This window comes from Carcharhinus amblyrhynchos, chromosome 21 (genome assembly GCF_965287045.1).
Source record: "Carcharhinus amblyrhynchos chromosome 21, sCarAmb.v2.hapA, whole genome shotgun sequence".
NCBI classification, from domain to species: Eukaryota; Metazoa; Chordata; class Chondrichthyes; order Carcharhiniformes; family Carcharhinidae; genus Carcharhinus; species Carcharhinus amblyrhynchos.
In genome coordinates, this window is record NC_137344.1 from 6,001,689 (window position 1) to 6,026,231 (window position 24,543).

At 44.7% G+C, this 24,543-nt stretch overlaps 1 protein-coding gene across 1 annotated transcript in view; it reads right to left on the bottom strand.

Moving 5' to 3' along the window:
* Positions 1–205: 205 nt before the first annotated feature.
* Positions 206–24,543, bottom strand: part of LOC145356449 (beta-2-glycoprotein 1-like) — a 40,042-nt gene continuing 15,704 nt past the window's right edge. The window contains exons 4-8 of the mRNA XM_080209178.1: positions 21,598–21,674; positions 17,909–18,100; positions 11,534–11,713; positions 9,583–9,780; positions 206–270 (exon numbers count right to left, since the gene is read on the bottom strand). Coding sequence (XP_080065304.1) covers positions 206–270; positions 9,583–9,780; positions 11,534–11,713; positions 17,909–18,100; positions 21,598–21,674 — 712 coding nt within the window. The remainder of the gene's footprint in view (positions 271–9,582; positions 9,781–11,533; positions 11,714–17,908; positions 18,101–21,597; positions 21,675–24,543) is intronic.

Here is a 24,543-nt window from a genome sequence, read left to right on the forward strand (position 1 = left end):
ATAGCAGCACAATGCTACGTTTGGCAACTTAGTTGATGTCTGAATGCTTGATGCTTGTTTGGAAAAGATAACTGCTGCAAATGTAATGTGACTAGTATTATGGATCAATGGTACTAATTGAGATTTGTGAACATTTTATAAAGCTTTGATCATTTTTCATTATAAACGATTCTTTGCTGATGAGAATGGTTCCATTGCTCCAACTTTAACACTGTTTTATTTCCGATGGAAGTGATCGATAATTCATTTGGTAGGTCCAACCTGAAGGTTCTGGAGAAAACATACGCAAGGTTATTTAGTTTGTGTCATGAAATTCCATTTTTATTTCTCCTGCATCATCTGTCCCACCTGTCACTTTCCCCTGTCAAATGTTCCCCCCGTTCATCTGTCATATAATAAATCTGATACTTGCGTATATTCCTTTTCCCCTCTTTATGATGGTAATTTCCGACATAAACTTGCACTGTAACTATATCTTCCTGGCAGTAACTTTAAAATAAGGACTGACTTTCTGTCTTCATGCCCTGGTCCACTTAAACTCTGTTTCACCAGAAACTATTCTTAGACATGACTTCCTATGCATGAGACCCCACAGGAGATCAACAAACTTGAAATTTCGATAGGCCTGCCCTACCAACACAATAAGAAGTTTCACAACACCAGGTTAAAGTTCAACAGGTTTATTTGGTAGCACAAGCTTTTGGAATGCTGCTCCTTCATCAAGTAAGTAAAAGTTCTATTCACAAACAGGGCATATAAAGATACAAACTCAATTTACAAAATAATGGTTGGAATGCAAGTCGTTGCAGGTAAGCAAGATACAGACAGTGTGAGTGGAGAGATTACAAACAACAGTGGGGCCACTGTTGTTTGTAATTTTTATTAATGATCTGGATGAGGGTATAGTTGGGTGGATTAGTAAATTTGCTGATGACACCAAAGTTGGAGGTGTGGTAGATTGTGAGGAAGGGTGTCATAGTCTGCAGGGAGACTTAGATAGGTTGCAGAGCTGGGCCGAGAGGTGGCGGATGGAATTTAATGCGGAGAAGTGTGAGGTAATTCACTTTGGTAGGAGCAACAGATGTGTCGAGTATAGGGCTAACGGGAGGACTTTGAATAGTGTGGATGAACAGAGGGATCTAGGTGTATGTGTACATAGATCCCTGAAAGTTGGGAATCAAGTAGATAAGGTTGTTAAGAAGGCGTACGGTATCTTGGCGTTTATTGGTAGGGGGATTGAATTTAGGAGTCGCAGCGTCATGTTGCAACTGTACACTACTCTAGTGCGGCCGCACTTGGAGTACTGTGTGCAGTTCTGGTCCCCGCATTACAAGAAGGATGTGGAGGCGTTGGAGAGGGTGCAGAGGAGGTTTACTAGGATGTTGCCTGGTATGGTGGGGAGGTCCTATGAGGAGAGACTGACGGATTTAGGGTTGTTTTCGTTGGAAAGAAGGCGGCTAAGAGGGGATCTTATTGAAACATATAAGATGATTAGAGGTTTAGATAGGGTGGATAGTGATAGCCTTTTTCCTCGGATGGAGAAAGCTAGCACGAGGGGGCATGGCTTTAAATTAAGGGGGGGTAGCTACAGGACGGATGTCAGGGGTAGGTTCTTTACCCAGCGGGTGGTGAGGGATTGGAATGCCCTGCCTGCTGCAGTTGTAAATGCGTCTAGTTTGGGGGCGTTTAAGAGATCTCTGGATAGGTTTATGGACGAAAAGGGATTGGTATAGGCTAGTGGGTCATTGTTTTTGTAACTGGTCGGCGCAACATCGTGGGCCGAAGGGCCTGTTCTGCGCTGTAATGTTCTATGTTCTATGTTCTATGGTTAAGCATAGGTTAAAGAGATGAGTATTGTCTCCAGCCAGGACAGTTAATGAGATTTCACAAGTCGTAGGGGTTACAGATAGTGTGACGTGAACCCAAAATCCCGGTTGAGGCTGTCCTCATGTGTGGAACTTGGCTATCAGCCTCTGCTCAGTGACTATGTGTTGTTGTGTGTCATGAAAGCCACCTTGGAGTGAAGAAGCTATGACATCTTCTCCGGAGCCTTCAACATAAGAACATAACATAAGAACATAAGAAATAGGAGCAGGAGTAGGCCATCTAGCCCTTCGAGCCTGCCCCGCCATTCAATAAGATTATGGCTGATCTGTCGTGGCTCAGTTCCACTTTCCCGCCCTCCCCCCATAACCCTTAATCCCTTCTCTTATCAAAAACCCATCAACCCGCATCTTAAAAATATTTAGCGAGGCAGCCTCCACCACTTCAATGGGCAGAGAATTCCAGAGATTCACCACCCTTTGAGTGAAGAAGTTCTTCCTCAACTCCGTTCTAAACCGCCCCCCCCTTTATCTTGAGGCTGTGCCCCCTAGTCCTACTGTCTTTTTTGAGCGGGAAGAGTCTCTCCACCTCTATCCTATCCATCCCATTCATCATCTTATACGTCTCAATGAGATCTCCCCTCATTCTTCTAAACTCTAACGAGTACAAGTCTAGTTTATTCAGCCTCTCCTCATAGCTCAACCCCCTCAACTCCGGAATCAGCCTAGTAAACCTCCTCTGCACTCCCTCCAAGGCCAAAATATCTTTGCGCAGGTGCGGCGCCCAAAACTGCACACAGTACTCCAGCTGCGGCCTCACCAATGCCCTATACAGCTGCAGCAAGACCTCCCTACTTTTATATTCAATCCCCCTCGCTATGAAGGCCAGCATCCCATTCGCCTTCCTGACCACCTGCTGCACCTACATGTCATGGATGAAGATGAACATCTCGCCAAGGCCATCCCCACACTCCCACTTCTTGCCTTCAAACAACCGCACAATCTCAAACATACCGTTGTCCGCAGCAAACTACCCAGCCTTCAGGAGAACAGTAACCACGACACCACACAACCCTGCCACAGCAACCTCTGCAAAGCATGCCGGATCATCAAATGAATCCCATCATCTCACGTGAGAACACCATCCACCAGGTACACAGTACGTACGCTTGCAACTCGGCCGACATTGTCTACCTGATATGCTGCAGGAAAGGATGTCTTGAAGCATGGTACATTGGGGAGACCATGCAGACGCTATGACAATGGATGAATGAACACCGCTTGACAGTCACCAGGCAAGAGTGTTCTCTTCCGTTTGGGGAACACTTCAGCGGTCACGGGCATTCGGCCGTTGATCTTTGGGTGAGCGTTCTCCAAGGCGGCCTTCACGACATGCACCAGAGTCGCTGAGCAGAGACTGATAGCCAAATTCCGTACACATGAGGATGGCCTCAACCGGGATCTTGAGTTCAGGTCACACTATCTGTAACTCTCACAACTTGCCTGGGCTTGCAAAATCTCACTAACTGTCCTGGCTGGAGACAATACACACCCCTTTAACCTGTGCTTAATCCTCTCTCCACTCACATTGTGCCTTTAAGACTTGATTACCTGCAAAGACTCGCATTCCAACCATTATTTTATAAATTGAGTTTGTGTCTTTATGTGCCCTGTTTGTGAACAGAACCCCCACTTACCTGATGAAGGAGCAGTGCTCTGAGAGCTAGTAGCTTGTGCCACCAAATAAACCTATTGGATTTTAACCTGGTGTTGTGAAACTTCTTACTGTGTTTACCCCAGTCCAACGCCGGCATCTCCACATCATGGCTACCAACACAGATGCAGGGGAACAGAATACATAGCAGACCAAAGTAAAGACTGAGGACCTTGTCCCAAAAAGATGGAGGCAGGGTCATGTATTAAAACTCCTGCATTCAAAATTTTAATTAGGCGCTAAGTGGAATGCAGACATATTAGCCAGGATGTTCCGCTCTTTGTTCCTATCGGCTGGGTTTGGCAGTGAGAGTGGAAAATAATGCGAGAAAGCCTTAAATCACATTTCATATTAATGCAAATATAATATGCAATCATTCTTTGCCGCACCCCCCCACCCACCCACCCACCCACCCACCACCACCACCACCCCAGTATCAGTGGCAGGTCAGGTTTCCTGCCATTCAACATAGAATCACTGAAACCCTACGGTGCAGAATGAGGCCATTTCGCCCGTCAAGTCTGCCCCAACAACAATCCTAACCCCACTTTGTTACCCTGCTAATCTCTCTCACTTATCACATCCCGGGACACTGTGTTAATTTGTCATGTCCAATCAACCTAACCTGCACATCTTTGGACTGTGGGAAGAAAACGGAGCACCCGGAGGAAACCCCACACAGACACAGGACAAAGTGCAAGCTCCACACAGACAGTGACCTAAATCGAGAATCGAACCCAGATCCCTGGAGCTATAAGGCAGCAGTGCTAACCACTGTGCCACCATGCCGCCTGCTGTCACTGTGTCGCAGAGGGAACGTCATTGAAATATATCGGAATCAAACTCCCATGTCAAATGAAGTGTCCCTGGCAGTGCAATGTGAGAACAGCATAGCGTACAACCGGTTTCAAAAGGCATGCACTTGGTGAGTAGAACTCTGTAGGGAGAGCTGAGTGAGCAGCTCTGTATCTTCAGGGGGTAGAGGGGAGATGGTGGTGAGTCAGGGAGATGGGGTTGAGCAGGGAAGGACAGGCAGTGGGCAGGAGGGTTAAATTGTATGCCAGATGTTCCTTGGGCAGTCATGACATCACACCCAGATCACTGAAGTGCTGATGTGATGATGGGTTGGGGGAATTAGGGGCTGCCCGCAAGCAACATGGTGTGGAATTTCTTTCTCTAAGTCCTATGCAATAAGGCAGAAAAAGCCAGTAAGATCGTCCCTTGTGTGTGTACACACTCTTATCAATCAATGTCATTTATTTGATAGATGCTCTGACTATCCATTATCTTCCACTATTTCGGAGGAAAGTCTGCGATCATGTACCAACTGACTTGAGAACAGCTTCTTCCCTGTTGCCATCAGACTTTTGAATAGATTAACCATGTATTAAGCTGATCTTCCTCTTCCTCCATCAGTAACAAAACATTATATTCTGTACTCTCTCCTTTCCTTTTCCCTTATGCACTCTATGAATGATATGTTTTGTCTGTATAGCACACAAGAAACAATACTTTCACTCATCTTATACATGTGACAATAATAAATCAAATCAAAATCAAATCAAAACATTGATGTCTTCCTGGACAAAGAAGTGAGAGAGTAAAGCATGTTATTGATTATCAACATGGAAGAAAAAGTTCTTTAGTTCAAGAACATGCAACAACATACATTTATATAATGCCTTGAACATAGTAAAAACATCCCATGGCACTTCACAGGAGCAGCCATCAAACAAAATCCGGCTGAGAGACACAAAAGGAGATTTGAGGACAGGTTTGGTTAGGAGTATGTTCAAAGGAAATAGAGAAGTTTAGGGAAGAAATTCCAGTGCTTTAGGACTTAGCTGAATGTATGTCCAATGTTGGGCTGAAGGAATCTGATACACAAGTGGCCACAGTTGGAATATACACACGTCTGAGAGACTGGGGGGATTGCTGGAGGAGGTTACAGAGATAGGGAGAGGCAGGACATTGGATGGATTGAACACAAGGATTAGAATTTTAAATTTGAAGTGTTACTGAACCAGGAGCTAATGAAGGCCAACCAGCATAGGAGTGACGAGTGAATGGGACCTAATACATCGCGAGTGGCATGGTGGCACAACGGTTAGCACTGCTGCCTCATAGTGCCAGGGACTCGGGTTCAATTCTGGCCTGGGTTGACTATTTGCATGGAGTTTGAATGTTCTCCGTGTTTGCACGGATTTCTTCTGGGCGCTCCGGTTTCCTCCCACACTCCAAAGATGTGCAGGTTAGGTTGGTTGGCCATGGCAAATTGCCCATTAGTGTTAGGGTAGGTATATGGAGTTGCAGGGATGGGGGTCTGGGTGGGACTGTGGCAGGTGCAGAATCGATGGGCCAAATGCTCTGTAGGGATTCTATATGGGCAGCAGTGTTTTGGATAAGCTGAGGTTTATTGAGGGTTGGAGATGAGTGGCCAGCTAGAGGAGCATTAGAGTAATTGAATGTTAAAGGTAAATCTGGTCATGGCATTTAATTCTTTGGCTAAGCTTAGAATAAAGAAAATATAAGGAACACTGGTGTGGAACAGTGAGAAATAGGATTTACTGATTTGTATATATAAGTAAGGAGGTCTTGCTGCGGCTGTATAGGGCATTGGTGAGGCCGCAGCTAGAGTACTGTGTGCAGTTTTGGGCGCCATACTTACGCAAGGATATTTTGGCCTTGGAGGGAGCGCAGAGGAGGTTTGCTAGGCTGATGCCGGAGTTGAGGGGGTTGAGCTATGAGGAGAGGCTGAATAAACTAGGCTTGTACTCGTTAGAGTTTAGAAGAATGAAGGGAGATCTCATTGAGACGTATAAGATGATGAATGGGATGGATAGGATAGAGGTGGAGAGACTCTTCCCGCTCAGAAAAGACAGTAGGACTAGGGGGCACAACCTCAAGATATAGGGGGGGGGCGGTTTAGAACGGAGTTGAGGAAGAACTTCTTCACTCAAAGGGTGGTGAATGTCTGGAATTCTCTGCCCGTTGAAGTGGTGGAGGCTACCTCGCTAAATATTTTTAAGACACAGGTTGATGGGTTTTTGATAAGAGAGGGGATTAAGGGTTATGGGGAGAGGGCGGGAATGTGGAACTGAGCCACGACAGATCAGCCATGATCTTATTGAATGGTGGGGCAGGCTCGAAGGGCCAGATGGCCTACTCCTGCTCCTATTTCTTATGTTCTTATGTATAAATTTCCAAACATGGTAATGTTACTAAATGGAAACTGTGAGTGTAGACCAGGCTCCTCTCCACAGGGAAGAAGAGAAAATCAGGAAAGGGGAGTCAGCTTTCTGGCTTCTGCCCGCACCTCTTATCGAGCAGTCTGGGGGATGAGTAGGGCAGATGAGGGTGGCACGGTGGTTAGCACAGCTGCCGCACAGTACTGGGAACCCAGGTTCAATTCCAGCCTCAGGTCACTGTCTGTGTGGAGTTTGCATGTTTTCCCCGTGTCTGCGTGGGTTTCATCTGACTGCTCTGGTTTCCTCCCACACTCCAAAGGTGTGTGAGTTAGATTGATTGGCCAGACTAAATTGACCCTAGAATCAGGGGGATTAGCAGGTAAATATGTGGGTTACAGGAATAGGGCCTTGCTGGGATTGTGGTCGGTACAGACTTGCTGGGCAAAATGGCCTCCTTCTGTACTGTTGGGATTCTATGAGTCTGCCCATCTGATTTGGGGAAGGTATCATATGCCCATTTGCTGAAAGTCATCTTCATTCATGGCTGGGATTCTCCAGTGCCGCTGAAAGTGGATGGAGTTTTGACTGGAATGCCAAATTCTCCATTCTTCCTTGCAGTGGGGCAGCCATGGATGAGATCGAACAATCCCGCCCTTTGTCTATATAATAGTAATAGAAGTAATGCAGCTGTATCGCTTCACAGACATTGGCTTATATCAGCTGAGATTTTTTTTGTCAGCTTTTCAAACAATGAAAGGTTTATTAAATTGTAAAAATTGGCAGAATTTTCACATCTGCCAGACGCAAGAATCGAGGTGGGGGGAGCTCTTAATTTGGCTGGAAGCAAAGAAATCTGTTCCTTGTCAGTTGCATAGACAGTGCGAATTTTATATTCCTGAATTTCAAAGTTTAAAGATGGGTTGCACTTCCTGACAATGTCAGGAACCCCATTTGCATTCATAAGAACCTGTAATACATGTTGATTAAAAGGCTTTGCACCAGAGTTATGTTCATCCCCCAAATTAAGTTCCTCACTGGTGAGAATTTAGGATGTTCATTTTTACTTCACCTCTTCCGTGACTTTAACCCCATAGGTGTTGTTTTCACCTTCTCCGGGACATTGTGTAACTTAGCTTGAGTAGCAAATGTTGCACAAAGTCTGGATAAGGGAGGCAAGCTTTCTGGGCATTGGAGGGAGTGCCTTAGAGGAAGGAGTTGGTGGGGGTCTTGGGGGTTGAACTGAGGTTCTTGGTGATGGGAGGAAACAGTCATAGCCAGATAAGGGAGGGATATGTTAGGATGACAGGCCCAGGTTGAGAGTTTAGTATGTAAAGGTCACATTGGGGGTGTCATGGAGGGGGACCAGACAGATGGCTTGGATAATGGGAGAGACAGGGTCAGGGTGGATGTGGGGACAGTAATAGATGTGAGCTCTGAGGGGAGAAAACACGTGGAGGTGATCTTCAGTGGGTCCAGGTAAATGTGGGAGATTCAAGGGTTACAAAGGGGAGAAGAATGTGATATTTGGTGGGTCAAGGTTGACAGGGGAGGATTAATGGTGGTGGAGTGAGTATGAAGGTGACATGCATTATTTTTCAAAACTGACTTTGACCACACAGTTCCTCAGTCAGTGAGTTCTCAATGGGAAAAGACTGTTTTGGGGATGGGTAGAGTTCAAGATGAGCACTATTGCTTGACTGAAGGGGCACCCTATTGATGATGAGGCAACTGGGTGTCACTATGCTCAGGTGTGTTCCCCTCTCTGTGGTGAAACCTGCATTGCAGCAGCTTTGTTTCTGACTGTTGAGTCTCATTACATCGAGATCCCAGCAAGCTTTGGAGCTGCTATTCATTCTGTGCCATTTGCCATCGGCTGCAGCTTGAGGCAGAGATGAACGAGGTGAGGAAAGTGGATGTCTCCAAGGGGCAAATCTGGTGGATGGCAGCCAACTCACAACTCCAAAGCTCCATCATCCCAGGTGAATGGTCATTCCCAACAGGGGTTCAAGCAATTGGTCTTTCTAGGTTGCCAAGGCAACGGTCTCTTTTTAGAGGTGAGGGTAATAGAGACAAGTGAAGTAGTGTCAGAGGGAGACTTCTTGCAATTGGCTTGGAAGGGGTGGGGATGGCCTGTCTAGACAGAATTCAAGCGAAGGGTTCAGCACTGGCCTGTCAGCTTTGAGATGGAGGGAAACCTGTAAAGGACCTTATCATGAAATATATCACTCCAATTCTTTCTAATATCCACTGAGATGTCAATGATGCAGGTGCAGAAAACCTTGCCTTGGTAATTGCTCTCATCTAGATAGAAAGATAGAGAACCCATCACAGATTGGCACAGAGTCAGGGGAAGCAGAGGCCTGAGCAGCAAGTGGTGAAAGTCAAGGTTCTGAGGAACATAGACCACTGCACCAGCGAGCATTGACCCAATCATGGATGTATCTCAGGCAGTGCTCTTATCTGGAGATGAGCTGAAGGTAATGTCAGAGGCACTCTTGTACATCCCCATGTGTTGTTGCTCACATCTGCCAGCTTCTTCAATACAGGCTATGGCTGATAGGACTATGGAGCAATAATGAGAAGCTCCTGGCCTGCATTGATTGAGTGGACATCCCGGTGCTCTTTCAATATAGTGCCCCGTGAGGTAACAGCAGAGTGGGCAACTTCTTGCCCACCCCGCCAGCAGATTCACCAAGTTCCTTGCAGATCTATAATTATTAAGCTGTCTTGGTGCCCAATGAATATCCCAATGCATTTCCTGTTTGGCACTGGGCTTTGTCTCCAGAATAGAAAATTCCACTCTATATAGCCAATGTAAAAGACTTTCAGACATCCTCATACCGTGAATCATTCTCACCTTCAAAGCAGGATGGAATTTCAATGTGACTATCTATGCACTGAGTCAGAACTGGATATCCACAATTTTGTTTTTTGTTTTTGCAGTAAAAAGCCACCCTTTCTCGATGTAATACTCTCTTATTTGGGAGATCTGCTATCCAGTACTTCTCCCCATTGTAGAATACACGACCTCTCTTTATGGGTATAATGCATGGAGCTGGTAAAGAAAAACACACCTTATAAATAAATTTTGTTTCCAAACACATTATTCATAAAGCTAGTGTCCCATTTAAGATCTAACAACACTGCAGCTTCATTGAGAAAATAAACTGTGGCACATAAGATTCTAAAGTCAGTAATTTGACCATTCCTGCAAAAAAGCAGGCTCCTACCCCAAATACCAATCCAAATCTCACACCCTGTTATCACTTTGATAGTTGAGGTTTGGATAGGTGCATTGGCTATGCTAAATTCTCCTTCAGTATACCCGAACAGCCGCCGGAATGTGACAACTAGAGGATTTTCACAGTAACTCTTTTTTATTCATTTGTGGGACATAGGCATCGCTAGCTGACCAGCATTTATTGCCCATCCCTAGTTTCCCAAGGGCAACTGAAAGTCAACCACATTGCTGTGGCTGTGGAGTCACACGTAGAGCAGATCAGGTAAGGACAGCAAATTTCCTTCCCTAAGGGACATTAGTGAACCAGATGGGTTTTCCCGACAATCAACAATGGTTTCATGGTCATCAGTAGATTCTTAATTCTAGATATTTTTTATTGAATTCAAATTCCACCATCTGCCGTGGCGCAATTTGAACCCAGGTCCCCGGAACATTAGTTGAGTTTCTGGATTAATAGTTCAGCGATAATACAACTAGGCCATCGCCTCTCCTAAACTTCATTGCAGTGTTAATGTTAGCCGACTTATTGACACTAATAAATCAACTTTAAACTTTTTAGCCTGGCTAGTAAATCTCAGTTTATGTTTATATCCATGCTACAATTTGGAATCTTCAATTACAACTTGTATTTAAATAGCATCTTTTACATTGTAGCAAGTCCTTCACAGGAGCTTTATCAAACAATATTTGACGTCCAGCCACATAAGATGAACATTTTAAGGACCATTTTAAAGGAGTAGAGAAAGTCAGGAACTCCAGAGATTTTGGCTTAGGCAACTCAGGGAACCTCTGCCAATGATGAGGCTTTGAAATTGAGGCATTGCCAGAGCGGGAGCCAATATAAGCCCGCAAGCACAGGAGCAACAGGTGAATGAGATGGAAACAGCATCGTTTTGAATAAGCATGTGTTTATGATGGTGGAAGGCTAGTTTGGAGAGTGTGTGAATAGTCAAATCTAGAGGTGGCCAAAGCACGCTCGGGGGTTTCTGCAGTGGATAAGTTGCGGCCAGCAAAGTTGGGCAATTTTCCACAAGTTGGAAGGAAGTAGGCAGTCAGTAATGGCCTGTATATGCGGCCAGAAATACATATCTTAGCCGAACATGACATCAGACTGTAAACAGGAAGACTGTTGCCAAGATGAGGGTTAGAATCAGTGGCTATGGACCAGAGTTTGTGTTGGGGACAATGTTTTTGGTCTTCCCAACAATTAGTTGGAGGATATTCCTGCTCATCTAGTGATTGATGCTGTGAAAGATATTACAAAGATCAGTGTCACCGAAAGTGAAAGCCACAACAAGACCATGAAATTGTCTTTTGTGCCATATTTACCAGGGTAAAGTACAGGTTACAGATTTATCGTTCACATTATCAATGCTGGAAGCAATCTGAATAATAAATGAATCATAAAAGGAATCTATTAACGCAACATAAAATAAACTGGATTAAATGCATTTTTACTTTAGCCAACAACACTCCTGTACTATCTCAATCCCTTGGTGTACAATGAACTTTGTTATCCATAGGTTTCTTGATCCTAGCTTTGTAATTCCAATTTAATTTGCCTCACCTCGGCATGTGGGTTTATCAGTCCAGTTCCCTGTCTTCTCACACGTGACTGTCTTTGAACCATCCAGGATGTAATTTTCAATGCAGCCATAGTCAATAGTCTCCCTGTAGCCATAGATGTTTTTGAGTGCAAATACCATAAATCCATTTACTATTTTTGGTGGAAATCCACACTTCACTTCTATAATACAAAAGAAAACAGCTTGTGAATTAGGCTTTAAATTTGATGTTCTCTATCACTGTTTTTTTTAAACTTTTTAAAAATTTATTAGTGTCACAAGTACGCTTACACTAACATCGTAATGAAGTTACTGTGAAAATTCCCTAGTCATCACATTCTGGCACCTGTTTGCACTGACGGAGAATTTAGCATGGCCAATTCACCTAACCTGTGCATCTTAGAACTGTGGGAGGAAACCCACACAGACACAGGGGAGAACCTGCAGATTCTGCATAGACAGTGACCTAAGCTGGGAATTGAACCCAGGTCTCTGGCTGTGTGAGGCAGCAGTGCTAACTACTGTGCCACCCCAAAAACAACAAGTTGGTGCATTTTCTGTCTGGCAGTGATGCAGTCAACAAGATTATATGCAGCAATTTTCGTGTCAGTCACACCTATGTGTGCCAGTTCACCAGGCACCACTCCCTATAAATGGGGAAAGCAGGCACATTAGAGATGGCAAGTTCGAAATAATGTAATGGCACAGAGTATAGTCATGATGCCTGTCCCACCCTTTTGTCAGTGCAACACAACTTCCTATCCTCTCCTAAATAAGCTGGACATTTACAATTGCCAGGCAGGGGGCAGCATGGTGGCACAATGGTTAGTACTCCTGCCTCACAGAGCCAGGGACCCGAGTTCGATTACCAGCTTGGGTCACTGTCTGTGTGGAGTTTGCACATTCTCTGTGTCTGCGTGAATTTCCTCCAGGCGCTCCGGTTTCCTGCCACAGTCTGAAAGATGTGCTGGTTAGGTGCATTGACCCAAACAGGCGCTGGAACGTGGCGACTAGGGGAATTTCACAGTAACTTCATTGCAATGTTAATGTAAGCTTTACTTGTGACTAATAAATAAACTTTAAAAGTTTGTTAAAAGGGAAGCCTGCAACTTTCTACATTATTAGTTGGATTTGAGGTTCTTTAACTGTCATGTTTTTTGGACATTCTTTCCTGATGCTTAGTGATATGGGTGAACAGGTCGAATCATGGATTTGCATTTTGTCCTTGTTATTTCTATTGTCATTCCTCACACGCTGGATGCCACTTTCTGAATTCCACTGAATTTGGATTAGTTGGAGGACTTGACATGTGTGGACATGGAGAAAGCCAGTATACATTGCAAGAGACCAATTCCTGCATTTTCACTGCTTCCACTAGCACTTTATTTATTTGTTTGCAATAGACGACCATTAGGACTTGTATCAAGATCCTTTGGATCTCGGTATTTGCAGGAAATCTCCACATGGAAAATCTGAACATTGAAGAAGTCTGTTTTTCCTATTCCCCATGGTTTTCTCAGGAGATCTTATCTATTACTAAGATCTTTAATGTGTGCATTGTATTTTGATTTGAAATACTGATGAGTATTTTATGTCCTTTGTTTTATTCCTGGCCACGGGGACCAAATTTGCACCTCAATACGTCAACATCTTCATGCACAGCTTCAAACGAGACATCGTCACCTCACAGGACCTTCAACCAATGCTATACACTAGATACATGGGTGATATTTTCTTCTTTGGACTCATGGTGAACTATCACTGAAGTAACTATATGATGCCATCAACAAGTTCTATACCACCATCAGACTTACCATAGACTACTCTCTGGAATCAGTTGCATTCTTGGACACGCGCATCTCCATCAAGGACGGTCACCTCAGCGTTTCACTGTACTGCAAGCCCACTGATAACATCACAATGCTTCACTTCTCCAGTTTCCACCTACACACGTTAAAGATGTCACCCCCTACGGACAAGCCCTCCATATACACAGAATCTGCTCAGATGAGGAGGATCGCAACAGACACCTCCAGACTCTGAAAGATGCCCTCGCTAGAACAGGATATGGTGCTTGACTCATTGTTCCGACACGTCACAGTGAAAAACCGCACCGACCTCCTCAGAAGACAAACACGGGACACGGTGGACAGAGTATCCTACATCATCCAGTACTTCCCTGGAGCGGAGAAGCTATGGCATTTTCTCTGGAGCCTTCAACATGTCGTTGATGAAGACGAACATCTCGCCAAGGCCATCCCCATACCTCCACTTCTTGCTTTCAAACAACCTCACAACCTCAAACAGACCATTGTCTCCAGCTTTCAGGAAACCGTGACACTACATAACCCTGCCACAGCAATCTCTGCAACATGTGCTGGACCACCAACATGGATGCCATCATCTCACATGAGAACACCATCGACCAGGTTACACGGTATCTGCTCTTGCAACTCGGCCAACGTTGTCTACCTGATACGCTGCAGGAAAGGATGTCCCGAGGCATGGTACATTGGGGAGACCATGCAGATGCTACGACAACGGATGAAAGAACACCGCTCAACAATCACCAGGCAAGAGTGTTCTCTTCTAGTTGAGGAACACTTCAGCGGTCACAGGCATTCGGCCTCTGATCTTCGGGTAAGCTTTCTCCAAGGCGGCCTCCACAACACACAATAACGTAGAGTCGCTGAGCAGAGACTGATAGCTGGGTTCCACACACATGAGGACGGCCTCAACCGGGATCTTGGGTTCATGTCACACTATCTGTAACCCCCACGACTTGCCTGGGCTTGCAAAATCTCACTAACTGTCCTGGCTGGAGACAATACACATCTCTTTAACCTGTGCTTAACCCTCTCTCTATTCACATTGTCTGTATTTTTAAGACTTGATTACCTGTAAAGACTCGCATTCCAGCCATTATTTTGTAAATTGAGTTATGTCTTTATATGCCCTATTTATGAACAGAACTCCCACTTACCTGATGAAGGAGCAGTGCTCTGAAAGCTAGTGGCTTGTGCTACCAAATAAACCTATTGGACTTTAACCTGTTGTTGTGAGACTTCTTACTGTCTGTTCCTGGAAGCCAGTTGTTCAGTTGGAGCCAATCTTCACACACTTTTATATTTATTTGTACAATACAAGCGCAGGCCACCTAACCCAACAAATCCAGATTTTACCATCCCGTCTGTCACAGGAGTCAGAGTGGGTGAGGGATGGACCATGAAAAGATTTGTTGACCTCGGGTGGAATTGTAGGGTTTCTGGGCAAGTGAGGCCATAAAATCCCACCTAGTGGGTGGAATTTTTGCATATTTTTACAAAGTGTGGCAGTAGCAGGAAAGATGGCATTGAAGGCACTGGCTTCCAATGTCGGTTTCCTCCGTCTCGTTGTCAGGCACAAACAAAAGAAAAGTTCCAAGAGGTGGGCCCAACGATATGAGGCTGGTGAGTGGCTCTGAATGAGACATTCCATGTAACAGCCTCCCGCCTCACTGATTTTTTCAGCAGTATTTTCAAAATGAATCTCCCATACTCTGTGCGTCACAGAGAGCCTTAGTTTGAAACACGCTGAAAATCTGTGGTAGGGCCTATTCCTGCTGGAGAGGCCGGCAACATAGTGCTGAGTGAGCCATTGCGCACGCGCCTATCTGTCAGCACTGAGATCGGCGCATGTGTAGTAGCGCCACACTGCTGGCCTCCTAATCACTGGCCAGCTCAGTCACTGGCTAGTACCACAACTCCCATTGTGGCCAGCACCACAATTCCTATCGCTGCCCTTGTGACCACCCCGCCCTCGCGGCCCTCGTTGATCTCCCCCACCCCAGCAGTCCCAATCTCCCAATGCCCCTCCGTCCTCCGCAATGCAGCCCTGACCCCACCAGAAAGCCAACCCTCCCCCCCACCATTATGGCCAGCCCCAATTGCTGGGCTCCCTCCCTCTGTCACTGATCCCAGTGTAGGGAGGCAGCGGGACCCCCCCCACTGGTCCTGTCCCCTTGGCACTGCCCAATACCCAGTGCCAGGGTGCCCCCTGGGTATTGCTGCTTTGCCCTTTGGGTAGTGCCAGATTGCCAAGCTGGTGCTGGTAAGCTGGCAATGCTCAGGGGCACCCCCCTTACCCCCAACCTCACTCCAGCAGGGTTGGGCTGCCAGCTCTCCGTTAGTGTGGATCTGTTATAAACCCCACTGAAGTGAAACACACTGGGGGGCAGCACTGGCAAGAGGCTGGTGAGCCCGGAGGCCTGGAGACTTCAGTCCCGGGTCTGCTGATGAGACTTAAATTGCTATTACATAATTTATTCAGTTCCAGCACGGAGCTATACGATGCCAGAAATCGGGTGGCCAGAGACGCGCGGAGGCCTTGGTGCCCAGAAGGAAGCCCGCTACATAGCCTTTGCTTCTGTCTCCCAACCTATAGTGCTGCTCTTAGGGGAGAATTGCCCCCAACATCCTGCTCCCTCCCTTCTTGGGCCTGGTTCCTCGAGTTCAGCATTCCACTGGCAGATGTGTGCAGTTTTGGTCACCGCATTTGCGAAAGGATATATTGGCCTTGGAGGGAGTGCAGAGAAGGTCCACCAGGCTGATACCAGAGATGAGGGGGTTAGCCTATGAACGGAGATTGAATAGACTGAGTCTGTACTTGTTAGAGTTTAGAAGGCTGAAGGGGGATCTTATAGAGACTTACAAGATAATGAAGGGGCTAGATAGAGTAGAGATAGAAAGATACTTTCCACTTACATAAGAACATAAGAACATAAGAAATAGGAGCAGGAGTAGGCCATCCAGCCCTTCAAGCCTGCCCCGCCATTCAATAAGATCATGGCTGATCTGTTGTGGCTCAGTTCCACTTTCCCGCCCTCTCCCCATAACCCTTAATCCCCTCTCTTATCAAGAACCCATCAACCCGCTTCTTAAAAATATTACAGAACTAGAGGGCACAGCCTCAAAATAAAGGAGGGGCAGTTTAGAACAGAGTTGAGGAGGAACTTCTTCACTCAAAGGGTGGTGAATCTCTGGAATTCTCTGCCCATTGAAGTGGTGGAGCTACCTCGTTGAATATATTTAAATCACGGGTAGATAGATTTCTGATAGACAGGGGAATTAAGGGTTATGGGGAGAAAGCAGGAAGGTGGAACTGATCCACTTCAGATCAGCCATGATCTTATTGAATGGCAGGGCAGGCCCTTAATCCCCTTGCCTATCAAAAACCTATCTACCCGCATCTTAAATATATTTAGCGAGGCAGCCTCCACCACTTCAAGGGGCAGAGAATTCCAGAGATTCACCACCCTTTGAGTGAAGAAGTTCCTCCTCAACTCCATTCTAAACTGCCCCCCCTTATCTTGAGGCTGTGCCCTCTAGTCCTACTGTCCTTTCTGAGCGGGAAGAGCCTCTCCACCTCTATCCTATCCATCCCATTCATCATCTTATACATCTCAATGAGACCTCCCCTCATTCTTCTAAACTCCAACGAGTACAAGCCTAGTTTATTCAGCCTCTCCTCGTAGCTCAACCCCCTCAACTCCGGTATCAGCCTAGTAAACCTCCTCTGCGTTCCCTCCAAGGCCAAAATATCCTTGCATAAGTACGGCGACCAAAACTGCACACATTACTCCAGCTGCAGCCTCACCAGTGCCCTGTACAGTTGCAGCAAGACCTCCCTACTTTTATATTCAATCCCCCTCGCTATGAAGGCCAGCATCCCATTTGCCTTCCTGACCACCTGCTGCACCTGCAAGCTGGGTTTTTGCGACTCATGCACAAGGACCCCGAGGTCCCTCTGCACCGTAGTATGCTGCAGTTTTTCACCATGTAAGTAGTAGTCCTTCCTACCATTATTCCTACCAAAGTGGTCAACTTCACACTTGCCAACATTAAATTCCATTTGCCATTTCCTGGCCCATTCGCCCAGCCTATCTAGATCCCTCTGCAGACTTTCCACACCCTCCGCACAATTTGCCGTTCCACCAATCTTGGTGTCATCAGCAAATTTCGACACCATACACTCGGTTCCCTCCTCCAGATCATCTATATAAATGGTAAATAGCTGAGGCCCCAGCACCGATCCCTGGGGCACTCCACTAGTCACCAACCGCCAATCCGAATAGCACCCATTGACCCCACTCTCTGCCCCTAACCTTCTGTAACAACTTGCAATAATTAATTTCCTGAAATATGGAGGAGAAATAGAAACTATGAAACACTGTTGATGTGGGCTTCAGAACACCAGAAAAGTAACAAACCCCATCAGACATACTTCCAGTCATGTCACCTGAATAATACAGCAATCACACACGATCTTTCAATCGGACACATTTTTGAGCACCATACACATGGTAGAGACTCCTGCTGTTTAATTTTGCTATCACTTGCCTTTACATTGAGGCGCGTTGGTCCATCTTCCGTTGGATGAGCAAAAGCCTGTCTCATTTCCAATCAAAGCCAGGCCTTTCTTGCATTCATAGTAAACCATGTCACCAAAGACAGGAGCAGCATTAGGCCTGACTGGGGTGCGGAAATGGACTACTCCATTTTCTGGTGGAATTGGTGGTGGACATTGCACAGCTTTAGAAAATACAAAACAAAGATAAGAATCAGCTGCGTTGGTAGTATGAGTTACTGTACACTGCCTGTCAATACCAAGTCAAAGGTAGCATAGAACAGGTTAGAGCTTCGTCAGAGCTGTGACAAAGGGTCACACAGCTCTGATGAAGTGTCATCCAGACTTGAAACGTTGGCTCTATTCTCTCTCCACAGATGCTGAGATTTTCCTGTGATTTTCCAGCATTTTCTGTTTTTGTTTCAGATTCACCATTTGCAATATTTTGCCTTCAGGACTTGAAGTCCACTTATTCCCTAAATGATGAGTCTAGTCTTCTTTTGGCTTCTCTTGTTGGTAAAGCTGATGTAACAAACAACCTATCAATGAGATGGAGGCAGTCTAAATATTCTTCCTACTTCCCCAAATGATTCTGTTTTCCTAATGGCCTGTTTCGGAAGATATCATTCCCTGGTTTAGCAATCGGATATTTAAGCTGCTGCCAAAATTCTGATAACTTGTGTGCAAAAGGAAGAATTTTCCCTTCCTTATTCTAAAGAAGTCTACACTGCATTGACATCAACAAACAAAGATGTGTATCCCCTCCCCAATTTTCTGCACTCCTCCCCAAAAGTCCTGATCCTTGTTAAAGCTAAGGATGCTACCACGATGCCACAGGGTCTCCTATTTCAGGTAACCATATAGCAGGAGGTCTGGATTTTTTTTGCCTTTCTTAACAGTCCATTGACCCATCTATGCCATTCAGTATGATCGTGGCTGATTTTCTAACTCAACTCAATCTTTCTGTCCGCTCCCTGTGTTTCTTGATTCCCTGAGACTAAAAATCTCTTTATCTCATCCTTAAATATATTCAACATGTTGTGTCCATAATCCTCTGGTGTAGAGAAATCCAAAGATACATAATTATCCAAGATGGTGCCGGAGTGAGGTGACTTCTTGTAAGTTGTGCTCAGCATTCCTTCTATCTTTTACTCTTGTTCTATGCTTCTGAAATTTTATTCTAACTCTTCTATGACTGTAACATTACATTCTGCAATCTCTCATTTCCTTTTCTATGCGTGATATGCTTTGTATGGTGCATAAGAAACAATACTTTTCACTGTATACCAATACATGTGACAATAATAAATCAAATCTTTGAACAAAGGATTTCACCTCATCTCAGCCCTATGTTATCAGCACCTTGTCCTGAGGCCTTGCCCTAGTGTTCGAGATTCCCCATCCAAAAGAAACAACTTCTCAGTGTCCACCCTATCAAACTCCTTCAGGATCTTGGATGTCTCAATGATATCACCTTCTCCCAAACTCCAGACAGTATAAGTTCAATTTACTTAGGCTCTCGTCATTAACATTTCCATCCCAGAGAACAATCCAGTAAACCTTCATTCAAACACCTCCAAGGCAAACTTATCTTTCTTTAAATAAGGCAAGAAGGTATGTGGTGCAATGAGTAGCATCCTGCCTCTGAGCCAAAATCTTGGGTTCAAGTCCCGCTCCAGAATTTGATGGCCAAGGAAGTTGTGTTTTGAACAAGGCCAAACCTCTAAATCCTTCCAAAAGCTGGAGGTGAAAGTGAGAGAAATTCCTGGTCAGCCATGTGAAAGAAAGAAATTGGAACCTCAACCATAACTATCCAAAGCTCTAGTCTACAATGTGTGTGAAGAGTTGAAGTTTCCACAGCAACCCAGACTGTTTGGGGGTGGGCTGGTTAGCTCAGTTGTCTGGATAGCTGGTATGGATCAGATTACTGCCATCAGTATAGGGTTCGATCCCCATGCCAGCCAATGTAAATTTGGAACCTATCTCTTTGCCCTATCCATTGGGCTGGGGTGCTGCTGGTCAGACATGTCTTTGGGCACAGAACACAAGAGAAAGAAGCATGGAGACTAAAACTGTGTACAATGTCCCAGATGTGGTCTCACCAAAGCCCTGCACAATCATATGTAGTAAGACTTCTTTATTCTTGTAATCCAATACCCTTGCAACAAAGATCAAACTGTCATTGACCTTCTTAATTGCTGCTGTACCTGCATGCTAACTTTCTGCGTTTCTTGTATGAGTACATTCAAATCCCTCTGAAACAGTAACATTTGTAGGTTTCATGCTTCTTTCACGCTATTCTGCTCTTCTATTACTCTGACCAAAGTGAATAAATTCAGACTGCCCCATTGGGCTCCATCTGCCGTCCTGTTTCTTACTCATATAGCCTGTCTTTATTTCTTTGCAGCCTCTCTGTGTCCTCCTCACAACTTGCATTCTCATCTAATATTGTAATGTCAGCAAACTTCAAAACATTACTCTCTATCTCTGTCTAAGTCAGATTGTAGGTGGCTGGGGCTCCAGGGCTGATCTTTGCGGCATTTCTAGTCACAGCCTGCCAACTTGAAAATGCCCCATTTATCCCTACTTCTTCCTTCCTATCCATTAACCAATACGCCAATCCAGCAGTGCTCCCAATTGTTACACCAACTGGCTGACACCAGTTAATAACACAGCCCAAAATCTTTGGGGGCAGCACAGTGGCACAGTGGTTAGCACTGCTCCCTAACAGTGCTGGTTCAATTCCTGGCTTGGGTCACTGTCTGTGTGGAGTTTGCACATTTTCACCATGTCTGAGTGGGTTTCCTCCAGGTGCTCCAGTTTCCTTCCACAGTCCAAAGGTGTGTTGGTTACGTTGATTGGCCATGCTAAATTGCCCCTTAGTGTCAGGGGAACTAGCTAGGGTAAATGCATGGGGTTATGGGGATGAGTGAGATTGTGGCCAGTGCAGACTTGATGGGCCAAATGGCCCCCTTCTGCACTGAAAAATTCTATGATTCTATGCAGTATACACGATACACTGCATTTTCACCCATTAAGCTCTGAGGGGATGCTGCACTTCTGTAGGGGTTAACTCAGCTTTCTGGTATCGTCTTATTGATTCTCCCCAGAAGGTTCAGCAGCCACTATATTATTAAAAATATTTTTCTTAAGAAAGAACCACAAACATGTTCATCTTACAAAAGTTCTTGTTGTTGCGCGTTTATGGGAGGCCACAGCTTTGTGAAAAAAGCATTTGACAAAATTTGAAAAGAATTGCTAGATGTATTTTTAAAATGTTTTTGATCACTAAGTCATTAAAGATACAATTCCTCCCCTGAGAAAGATTCAACCCCAGTGTTAAATGGATTCCACGCTTGATAGTGAAGAGTAAAACTAAACACCAATTCTTTTCCTTTATAATCGGCTTAGTTACATAATGCAACATTTCATATGTCTGTCTTCTACCAACTAACCCCAGTGTCTCAGCCATCTCTCTTTATATGTGCTCTAGGTAGTTAATGCCTTTCACTCTTGTAATTTAAAAATATACTAACATATCCTGAACACCAAGCATCCAACTGTTCTTCAAATTATTGTCCATTATGCAACTATAGAGTATGTAATGTAATTCCTCTCGACCTTTAGGTGTTTCCAGGTGGATGGTTAAACTTGTTATGCAACATGTGTACAAAATGCTTACGTTCACAAGACTGTGACTGATCACTCCAGGTCCCATCATGTAGACAGGTGCTGTGGTTTAATCCCCGAAGAACGTACCTGAACAAATAAAGTTAGGGTTACCAACTGTGTTAAACAAGAGTAACATTCAGTAATCTGCAATTCTGTGCGAAACTTCAGTCAATTAAGTTTTAATTTTAACATTCTCACTGATAGAAACCTTCAGAAATACAGCAGTGGATAAGGTGGGAGTGTGGGTAGAATTTGCAACTCCTGCCCCCACTCTACTCATTTTCCATTCTCATGTTATCGTGTGGGTGGAAATACGCAGTAGAGACCAGGCATTCCTCTCAAGCAAGGGGAGGTGGAAAATCAGGTCAGCATTGGGCAGGGTATTGGTGAAGCCACATCTGGAGTCTTGTGTGCAGTTTTGGTGTCCTTATCCGTAGAAGGATGTCCTTGCTGTAATGGGAGTATAGCGTAGGTTTACCAGGCTGATTCCTGAGATGTCAGGCTTATCGTATGAGGAGAGACTAAGTCGGTTTGGATTATATTTATTGGAGAGCGGCACAGTGGTTGGCACTGCTGCCTGACAGCGCCAGGGACCTGGGTTCGATTCCTGGCTTGGGTCACTATCTGTGTGGAGTTTGCATATCCTCCTGTGCCTGCATAGGTTTCCTCTGGGTGCTCCGGTTTCTTCCCATATTCCAGAGGTGTGCGGGTTAGGTTGATTGGCAATGCTAAATTGCCCCTCAGTGTCAGGGGGACTAGCAGGGTAAATATATGGGGTACGGGATTAGGGCCTGAGTGGGATTGTGGTTGGGACAGACTCGATAGGCCGAATGGCCTCCTTCTGCGCTGTAGGGATCCTATGAGTTTAGAAGAATGAACATGGATCTGACAAAAACATATAAAATTCTAACATGGTTACCCAGGATAGATTCAGAAACAATGTTCCTGATGGTGATGGAGTCCAGAACTAGGGTCATAAGGTGTAAACTTTTTTGGACTGAGGTGAGAAATTTCTTCACCCAGAGAGTGGTGAATCTGTGGAATTCACCACCACAGAAATTGAAGTACTTTGCGTGATTTCGAGAAGAAATTAGATATATGTGATAACCTCCATGACTTGCATCACTCATTGAATACGAAATCCCTGAAGATTGGTAATTAACTAGCCAGGTGGAGCATGTATATTGAGCACTGTACAATGCAGACCCCTGAGTGGGTCTATTATTTCTTCTGTCCTGGTTGGGACCTGTTGTGTTCACCACAGGTTTATGGTTTTTGTTTTATGCAATAAAAGCACTATTTGTTGACAGCCAACTCCTGGAGTTATTATAATATAGCTCTCGGGGCTAAAGAGGTCAAGGGATATGGGGGGAAGGTGAGATCAGGACATTGAATTTGATGATCAGCCATGATCAATGGCAGAGCAGGCTCAAAGGGCCAAATGACCTACTTCTTCATCTATTTTCTATGTTTCTGTTTCTAGCCCTTCCACACCTCCCAGCAAAAAGGACAGGAGGAGGCAACAGCCAAGTGGTATTATTGCTAGACTATTAATCCAGAAACTCAGCTAAAGTTCTGGGTACCCAAGTTTGAATCCCACCATGGCAAGATGGTGGAATTTGAATTCAATTTTTAAAAATCTGGAATTAAGAATCTACTGATGACCATGAAACCACTGTTGATTGTCAGAAAAAGCCATGTGGTTCATTAATGTCCTTTAGGGAAGGAAATCTGCCATCTTTACCTGGTCTGGTCTACATGTGACTCCAGAGTCATAGCAAAGTGGTTGACTCTCAACTGCCCTACATGGGCAAATAGGGGTGGGCAATAAATGCTGGCCAGCCAGTGATGCACATGTCCCACGAATGAATAAAAAAAACCCCTCCCTTTCAATCACAGTTTATACTCGACACAGTGAGAAAGATATGTGGAAGGTAATAGAAAAACATGTATGGCTTTGTCAAGGGGAAAAATAACTTGAAAGCATGGTTAATCCCCACCATCAGCCTCGTTTGGGTGTATTTTCTTGTTGCTGTTCACTTTTACCCACTCATTCTTCCTCAGTTCCTCAGTGGAAACATGACGGTAACATGCGCTAGCACCGATTTACGAGAAACTAACCCTCATTCATGTGTTGACTTCATATTAAATTTTTCTGCTAGTAAAGAATTTTTAATAGAAGTTCAGACTTGATAAAATTATTTAGCCAATAAATTACAACACCTATGACAAACCATTGACAGACTGGGATAAAAATAACCAGCTTCTACATCTTTATGGCAAAGCCATTTACGAGGTAATTGAATCTATTAAAAGTAATAGTAAATAATGTTTAAATAAAAGGCAGATGGTGTGAAGTAAATCCCAATGTTACTACCACTTAAATCAAAAGGTGCTACTGATGAGCGTGACATGCCCAAAAGGGAATTAATATTACATAAAATGAAGTGAGGGAATAAAATTGATGGGAATACTCTCTGTGGGAATACTCTCTTTACACCATTATGGACTCCTTCATAAGTTTTATTAACCTTGAATGACAGTTTTATGGTTTCTTCTGCAAATATGATACAAAACTGATCTACTTTCTAAAGCGTGTGGGTTATAGGAGATGGGAAATGGAAGCAAGATACATTTGCTAATTGCGTTTTCAGTACACAAACTGTACATAGAAAACAGCTAACTGGGGAATCTCTTCACTTATATGTATAAGGGAAAGAACTTTCCTGTCTGTAGCACCCAGGAATGCTAAATTATTTTAATGACAGGAAATGAGACGAAGAAAGGTGATTCCTGCAGTCAGGGCAAACCAAGTGCTCCCAGGGAATCGGGGTGGTTGGGACATTGGTTGACCCGTCCTGCCTTGCTTTGTCTTCCTGAGACAAAAATTACCTTCGCTGCTGGGCTGCCTAAAAGAGGATTGAGATAGGATAAAAAGAACTTGTGACAAAGCTTT